Below are 9,441 nucleotides of genomic sequence, written 5' to 3' on the forward strand. Positions count from 1 at the left end.
ATGATGATATTGTATGGTTTTTATGTTGTGTTGTGTGATTAACTCTGTAGAATTGAGATTTTTTCCCAGAAAACCAAATATGTTTGGTTCGACTTGGTCGATCTGTGACCATAGTTAAAGGTTATCTTATACATAGCATAGAGTTTTGGCTATAAAGTCTTTTGATAAGACGAGAATATAAACCTTTAACATTTGAACTTCTATTATCCATGGTTAACCTTATCTATTTTGGGGAGGTTGGGACTTAATCGAGCGAATTAGTCAATTTTTGGATTTGTTCAATAAAGTGAAAAACACGTAAAATCACAGGTAGCCATATAAGGGGGTTGAGCGTCTTATTTTAGGCATAACTTGAGTTTCACAAGTCGGTTTTAGATACCGTCAGTTGTGGTGGAAATTTAACGCGATTATAATTCTTTTGAAGTAGAAAAATTGAGTTTAGGGACACTACAACAGTAGCAGTTCTCTAGTTTTTATACCAGAGGCGTAGTCAATTTCAGTCATGCGTTGATCATCATGTTTCGTGTGTAACTTGAGTTTCGTAAGTCCTTTTAGGATGTCGTCAGTTGCGTTAGAAAGAAAGTTAGATGATATTTCAAACTTGAGAGTTTCAAGATTTTATCATGAGTGTATAAATTTTGGTGCTATTTTGAAGTTAGGCATTCTGTTTTAGAGTTTATGCAGAAATTATCGCGATAAAGTTGAACTGAAACGAATAGAACTGTAGCTTGATATATTTTAGAGTTGTCTTTGAGCAACTCTGATAAGTTTTAGAGTTGTGTTGATATGTTTAAGAGAGAGATTTGTTACCTTAGAGTTGTCAGAGTTACTATTTGAGTAACTCTGATATGTTTTAGAGTTTTGTTGGTATGTCTTGGTATTACGGGTTATTATCCTATTGATGGTCTGACACAAGTAATAATAATTATGAGTTTTGAAAATTTTGAGAAATTTTGAGTTTTTGAGAATTTTGAGAAATTATGAATTTTTTGAGAAATTTGAGAATTTTTTAGAATTTTTAGAATTTATGAGTTTTTAGATGTTTTGAGTTTATTGAGTATTTTGATGAGTTGAAGTTTAGCGTAATAATATAACTTTACCTTTTTGAGGAGAAATAATTGAAATTGTTTTAAAAATATATTTTTGAGAATAATAATCCAGAAAGAGATTACAATGAGACAATTATTGGCGATTTGAGCATAGTAATCAAGAGAGGGATTATAATGAGGTCATTATTGACGACTTTGAGTATAGTAATCAAGATGGATTACATTGATGGCCTGAGTATGGCGAATTATAGACTCAAGAGTGGAACCTTTTTTAGAATGTTTTGAGATTTGTGATTTTGTGATTTTGTTATGTTGACGCTGTTGCATGTTTGTATTGTTTATAATCATGCATTCATTTATTTCAGATATAGGTAGGACTTTGGTTCAGTGATGGTCTGGTTCAGAGAGGAACAATGGCGGTCTCACATCCAGAGAGAGACACAATTCAGAGAGAAATGAGAGACATGGGAAAATCAGTAACATACATCTGATCCTAGTGATTTGGTACCACATGCATTTTAAGAAGGAGTTGATGGCATTCATATTGCATTTGCATTGTTATCTATTTGTTTGTGTTTTGGGTGTGATTGAGTTACTTTATAATTCGTTATTACTATCCTGCTTTGCTGAATTTTTTCATTAACATTTATTAGATGCATTCTCACCCCCTATTTGTTGTTGTGGCGTTTGTGCTCTTTTGGAACACAAACAATCAGATACAAGAGTAGTCGCTTGAGTTAAAGGATGACATCCATTCCTTTTTAGTTTTTACCATTGGTCTTAGAGGAGGAACTCTGATATGTAGCACTGGGGATATGATGCCATTCACTACTTGTGTTATGCTTTATTTATGTTGAAGTCTTGGTTGTTGAGACTTTTATGTCAAACTTGTTTATTTCCGCAACTTATTTTCACATTACTATTTAGTATTTGATGTTTTTATGCTATGGTGAAGCATGTGTGACACTCTATCGTAGATTTTTATTTGAATTATTTTATTAAATATCGAGTTCGGGATTAGGGTATTACAATTACTTTCCTGCTTTTACAAGACTCTGATCACTCAGACAGACACAACCATACGAGCTTTCACACTTTAACTCTTTTAGACATCTGAAACTTCCAAGTTCTTTTTCCAGATATACCAATCATATAAGCACTTCACTAGAACCTTGAATCTTTTACTTGATGAGGCTTGAGATATCTTCAAGTTAATAATCATCACCAGAGAGTTGAAAAGATATCACCACCGACTTTATTATTTATCATCATTGTCATCATCAAACTATCAATAAGGTCATCAACATCAGGATCATATGCTTTATACCTTTAAGCACATAGATCTATGCTCCATCTAGAATGGATGTATACTAGGCCATTGTTGATCCAATCAGAGTTACTGAAAAGATCTTGCAATTTACGGCTCTGCAAAGCCATCTCTTATATCATGTTGTTCCTCAGACTAGCATGGTGTAAGCTTTCTTCATTAAAAAATAATCTCTTTTCTAAGGCCTGAGAGTTCTGTTGCTGCACCATGGGGTAAACATTATTCAACAGGTCATTGGCCTTTTGCACACAAAGGTTAGCCAGCAACAATTGAAGACTTGAAAGTATTTCTTGTCCAAGCATTGTAGGCAATGGTAGAGGTTTGAACGAAGGCTCGCCCTAGTGAAACCGTGGTGCACATCCGAGGAATGGAGGAGGTTGAAATGTTTTTTGATTTTCCCTAGGTTGGACATGATCTTGTTGCAGAGGAACAAATGAAAAAGACACCAGAACTTGATTGTTTGTTACTTGAGAAGGAAGTGGGGGATTTCTGGAAGCCTCAACGACGGTGACAACACCGACTTGCCTTTGAACGAAGGAACAAATAACTTTGGAAGCTGCCATATTTGATAGCGTTGGTGGAAAAATGTTGATGTTTAAGATAGGGGATTGAGAAATGGAGATTTTCAATTCGAGTGAGAAAGATCTAGATTTCTAATGGAGGAGACGATTGAATTAGGAGAGGTTTGATCATGGAAAAATGTAGGAATCAAAAGACGATTCACACAGAAGGTACCAATGTTCAATAGAGGAACTGAAATGGATCAGAAAGTAAGGAGGGAGAGCTTGCTGCAGCGATTCTGAGTTTCTGATGCGATGGAGAAGGGGAATGACCTAAAAGGTTAGCACTCCAACGCATAAGTTAGTATGAGAGTGAAAATTGATGTTTAAATGAGAAATAATTTGAATAGTAGAGAAATGGTGTGATTCCTTTTTTTAAATAGGAGAAACAGTTAGCAACTGAATGCGTGTGACAAGGTGTGGATTTAGTCAGCCGTCAAATTAATCAGGACGGTTGACAAGGTTCTCGCTAGAAGGATTGCATATTCAACAGGGAAATGTGACTATCTGTTCTGCGTTGGATGTTGCATTACTTATTTATTGGTCGTTCACTCTATGGGCCTTGTAGATGGCTCATAACTAAGTGTTAAACAAAATAAAAAAGGTAGAGAAAACAAAAGCTTCAAAGCCAACATAAGAATTACCACACTCATTCATTCCAACTAAGAAATGTATATAAAGACAACATGCTAGATTTATGGACATTTTCAAAAGATTTGAAGTTGATGAAGAAAAGGAGGATATTGAAAACCATTAAAGTGTTCATGAACTATTTATCCCATAATTAATCCATAATAGTTTATAAATCAATTATTACAACTAGATATTAAAATCAATTGTCATAATCGAACTTATTTTTTAAAAAAACAAATTATAAATCGATTATCTCCATAACCAAATTTATAACTAATTTTAAATTTTTATAACTAATTTTTTGTTCGATAGCCAATTTTAAGCATAAAAATTCAATTTTAAAAATTAAGTTTTAAAAGTTTTAAAATTCATTAGATAATTTTTATAATAAAATAATCAAAATTAATTTATTTAATTATAAAAATTAAGTAAATATTTTTTTAAGAAATTTATCATAAATTTAATTAATTATAAGAATTATATTAAAACTATAAAGGATGATAGTACATGGATAAAATAATGAGATGTTTTTAGAGGTGGTAGATCTTCCAACCTCCGGTTAGCCTCGTTCTTGTTGGAAGAAGGTCTCTTACTTAGACTCTAAAGAAGGGGATATATATGTAGATTTATTTGATGGTTTAAGTAGAAAAGTATTTAACGGTCTAAACACCTTTTTTTAGAATGATTCTTGTGTGGGAGCAATTGAGGTGGAATTTCCTTTGGATGAGACCTTTCTTTATTCGAGAGCATGTGCTTATGGATAACTTTTTCCATTTTTTGTTTGAGGTCTCACTCTCGCCTGGTTCTAATTGTTGGTGGTGGAAGGTGGGAAAAGATGCGGTGTACCCGGTTGCTTCAACTTATAGCTTCCTGATTCATGAGAGTCTCAACTCTTCCATTCCCTTGACTAGGATGGATTGTGGCTTGTCTTCTATTTGGCTTAACTGTGTCCCATCCAAGATTGTTATCTTCTCCTGGCAACTTCTTCTAAACACGTTTATTTCTAGAGTTAATTTAGTTGAACGTGGGATTCGTCTAGAGGAGGCTAAGGTCTCATGCAATCTCTGTGTGTGTCGTTGAGTCAACTTCTCATTTATTTTTCACTTGTGATATTATTTTGACTCGGTGATTGGGTTGATCATTTGCTATAAATGGGGATTAGCCATGGTAACATAATAGTACTCGCTCCGAAGTTGACGGGGAAAACTCACTTTAACTGAGTTTGGGTTTGGGTTTAGGTTTTTCCCGATTATAAAATATGAGGACGGGTCGGGTAGTGGGAACACTAATACCCCACCCGGAACCCGCCTAGTTTATTTCATTATGTACATTATTATTTATTTTTGATAATTTAGAATATTAGATATATGGTCAATTTTTATATATTTTTTTAATTTATTATTTAAAATATTTGAAATGTATGTATGAAATTTTTTTAGATTATTTTATTTTATTATTTGTAATGTAATTTTATTTTAGAAAAAAAATATATTTTTATTAAAAAAATTGATTTCACTAAATGAATGGTGGCAGGACGGGGATATCCGAACACGTTTGGGACGAGTTTGGATTTTGATTCTCCATCCCCGTTTGGGTTTGGGGCGGAGAAAGTGAATTGTTTGGGGATTCGGATTTGAATTTGTGGGAGGTAAAAACTGTCCCCGGTCCACCCCGTTGTCATGCCTAATGAGAATATTCAATCATTTTTTAGTCGTTTTGCTCCTTAGGAGTTTCAACTAAAATTAGAGGGGTCATTTGATGGTATGGTATGTTATGGTTTGAGTTATCTGGAAGTCTCATAATGATTTGATTTTTTCAAGTTTAGTTGTGAATATAGAGGACTCGGAGGTCTTGTTATGGTTTGAGTTATCTGGAAGTCTCATAATGATTTGATTTTTTCAAGTTTAGTTGTGAATATAGAGGACTCGGAGGTCTTGAGCATTTCTTTTGCCTGAAAATGGTATTTGGATAGTTCTTCGAACTACTATGCATTTTCTCGCCTCTTCTCAGTGTGGTTGTGTGGTTGGAGAATCCTACCCTCGTTATGAGTCCGTAGAGATTCTGAGTGTCGACGGCCTATTTAGGATAAAGTGTGTTTTATCTCTTTTTGTGGAGAATTCTTCTCAAATTTTATTGTTATTTGGCTCTAGCTATCTGGGTAGTTCTTCGAAATACGACTTATTTAGGATAAAGTGTGTTTTATCTCTTTTTGTGGAGATAAAGTGTGTTTTATCTCTTTTTGTGGAGAATTCTTCTCAAATTTTATTGTTACTTGGCTCTAACGACCTATTTAGGATAAAGTGTGTTTTATCTCTTTTTGTGGAGAATTCTTCTCAAATTTTATTGTTATTTGGCTCTAGCTATCTGGGTAGTTCTTCATAATACTATGCACTTTCTCGCCTCTTCTCAGTGTGGTTGGAGAACCCTACCCTCATTATGAGTCCGTAGAGATTCCGAGTATCGTCGACCTATTTAGGATTTAGTGTCTTTTATCTCTTCTTGAGAATTCTTCTCAAATTTTATTCTTCACGAGTGGTATGTGATTCTCCTTTATATCTGGATGTACTTTTCTCATTATATATTATATTTTTCCATTAAAAAAATTCAGAGATAGGTCTAAAGAAAACTAATAAAGGGATGAAAAAAACAGAATCTAAAACAGCTCAATGCCCCATTGCATGTCCTCAACACCACATACTCCTCTGCTGCCTTGTATTAAGTAGATGATTTCAACAAATTCTTGAGGAGTATTAGTAATTAACAAAGTTTTTTATCTTTGCTTTGTTGATACAATGGTAATTAACAAAGTTGGCACTAATCGTTTCTACATTCAAACATTAATCATAAAAGAATGTAAGACAGCAGTGGTAAGTCACTAAGTTCAGCATGGAAAATCATTAAGAAAAATTGCCAAGAGAGAGAAGAAAAGAAAGAAAAAAAGAATTTAATTAGGTCTAGTTGAAAATTTAAATACAACCAGGAGATTTCATTCTTCCATGATACTATTACTACTAAGACCATTTTCTGCTTCATAAAGCTGAGATCTAAACGACTTTATGTCTACAATAAGAGATTCAGCAGTGCTACCTAAACCCTTCTTCCCAACTAAACTGACCCCTAAATCGGGATTTAAAATTCTCATCCTGTTCTCATCTCCTTCGACCTGACTCAACTCGATGACCTGCTTCACTGAAAGCAATGCATAAAGATAAAGACTGGGAGAATCCAATACAGTTCCTCCAATTTTAACCCTTAGTATTGATCTAGTTTCAAGATCATTCGGTTTTGGATTAAACACCGCGGAGAAGCTCCCGAAACTCAGGTCAGGTTTTGCAAATAGTTTGTTCAAATCGTCATTCTCGTCAGCGGCGATGTTTTTGGCTGTGTCGAAGGGCATTGAAGAATTGTTGTTCCTCTTTGCCACTCTCAAAATGTTTGCAGCTTCTCTCATTCCACTAAGAAATGCTCCATGCATTGTTGCAGGATACTGTTTGCTAGTTGCTTCTCCAGCAAAGAACACCCTCCCATTTCCAACACTCTCTGCAAGTATATCATAATCATCGCCTGAAGATCCAACAGCAACGTAAGAATAAGATCCGTACGCAAAGGTGTCTTGTCCCCACCGAGTACAGACTGCCTGAACGGGATCGGGAACAACAATCCCTTTTGGATGAAAAATATCTTTCAAAACATCCAACACCCTTTTGACAGACTCCAACGGCGACATCATCTCAAACCTAATAGCTGCTTCCCCGGCAACAAGAGCCACAAGAAGCGGGCCTCCAGACACCGAAGAGTAGCTATAGAACAGAAAAAATTCACCCCTCATACTCAAGTCCTCCGTCAAGTGACCGAATGTATCAATGTTTCCACCCCAGAAATTAGTCGGAAACAACATCACAACCTTATTAAGCAAACCAAACCCTAACCTATGAATCGCATCTTTCTTCCTCTGAGGAAGATCAGGGACAAACGCAATCGACCCCTTCTTAAGAACACCCAAAGGCACAGTACAAAGCACCATGTCCCCACGAAACTGCTGCTCATCGGTAAACACCAACACCCCATCGCTTCCATACTTAATACGCTCCACAGTCCTTCCATAGAAAATCGGAAGATCCTCAGCCAACGCACGAACAAATGTCTCGTTCCCTCCAGGAATGAAACAGTGATCACCACCCATTTCATAAGGATCATCCTGATCCCAATAAGCCATAGACAAATTAGACATAAGAGTAGCATTTGCATACTCCAAATTAGCAAGATGCCAATTCAACAACATCCTCTCTTCCTTATCCTCAGAAACCTTATAAACCCTCCTAAACGCCTCCAACGCAGTCCCTAAAGGAACATCAACACTCTTAACCTCTTCAATCATAGCTTGCCTAAGCTTACAAACCCTCTCTAACAATTTATTAAACAACACCTCAACTCTAGAATCAACCTCAGAGTCAACACATTTTCCATCAGGCATATAAAGAGGACAAACATCCCTAACCTTATGAAGCGGCAAATCTAATTGTCTAGCAAGAACACCAAGAGGGTTCCCATTAACACCAGTAAGAACACTTCCACCCAAATCAGCTGCAGCTTCAACACCATCCCCACCAAACACCTTCTTCGTCTTCACCCTCCCACCCGGTCGAGTCCTACCTTCCAAGATACAAACTTTAAACCCTAAAAACACCAATTGTCTCGCCGCAACCAAACCTGCTAACCCAGCACCAATAACAATCACACTCCCCCTCTCAGTTCCATCAAAAGACCGAACCTTGACTGCTTTAATCTCCGGAGAAAGTCCGAAATTAATATAACCATGCTCAATCAAAAACCTATAGGCCGTTTCAACCAAACCCTTATGTTCAGATCGAATTGACTTTACAGCAAGATCATAAGTCAACCAAACATTAACATCGGAACGCCACCTAGCCAGAATGTGATTCCGAACAATAATGTAATTCGATTGCTCAGAACCACCGATTGTTTTAACAACATTAGCTTCAATTTCTTCCTCCGTTAAGGAATCAACAGGAAACCCTACGGAAATAGCAATTAGGGCTTCGTCATCACAGTCCTTAGCGACGCCGTTTTTGCGGTTTTTAGCGAGTGATGTTGTTGCGGTTAGTTCAGTGAAAAACTTCTTACGACGACGTCGTTTTCGAGGTTGAGTAGGGTTTGGGTATAAAAGAGTGGGGTTTTGGTCTTCGGAGGAGTTGTGAGGGGACATTGTTACGACGTCGTTTTGGGGTTGTGGTGGTTCTGTCATCGGTGTATCAATGGGTTGTTCTGATGGTGTTGCTGAGTTTGAGTTTGGGTCAGTGTCGGAAACGGAATGCATGGTTTGGTTCATGGCAATGACATGTTTTTTGTTTTTGTTTTTTATTGGTAGGAATTGAAGTCAATGGTATCGTTTGTTAAGGTGCAACTACTATAACACACAGCATCTATGAGTTAGGCTAGATATTGAAATTAGGGTTTTAAATTGCAGATCTTTTATCTTGTATATTGAATTTGATTGGTTATCAATGAAAATTTAGTTTTTAGATTAAGTAGACTTCTCTGGTTTAATAATATATTAGTACATTAATTATTTAATACATTTAAGGCTTAATTGTAGTTTTGGAATTATATATTTTTTTCACCATTACATTTTAAAATTCAAAATTTTAGTCTCTTTATTATATTTTTTTAAAGATTTTAGTATCTCTATAAATATGCGGATAATTTTTGATAACATATCGTTTATTTGTTGATATGTCACATATCACTTCGCCAATAAATGATTGCAAATTATTTTATTTATTTTAACGTGTTTTTGAAAATACATAATATGTTTATTTTGGAATAATAAATTAACTATTTCTTTTTTATT

General features: G+C 35.5%; 1 protein-coding gene across 1 annotated transcript; it reads right to left on the minus strand.

Moving 5' to 3' along the window:
• Window positions 1-6,497: 6,497 nt before the first annotated feature.
• On the minus strand, window positions 6,498-9,080 carry LOC127115864 (lysine-specific histone demethylase 1 homolog 1). The gene has a single exon (XM_051047295.1). It carries the CDS (start codon window positions 8,917-8,919, stop codon window positions 6,556-6,558), a length of 2,364 nt encoding a protein of 787 aa, XP_050903252.1. The 5' UTR covers window positions 8,920-9,080; the 3' UTR covers window positions 6,498-6,555.
• Window positions 9,081-9,441: the final 361 nt, after the last annotated feature.

Source organism: Lathyrus oleraceus, chromosome 1 (genome assembly GCF_024323335.1).
Source record: "Lathyrus oleraceus cultivar Zhongwan6 chromosome 1, CAAS_Psat_ZW6_1.0, whole genome shotgun sequence".
In the NCBI taxonomy this organism is placed as follows: Eukaryota; Viridiplantae; Streptophyta; class Magnoliopsida; order Fabales; family Fabaceae; genus Lathyrus; species Lathyrus oleraceus.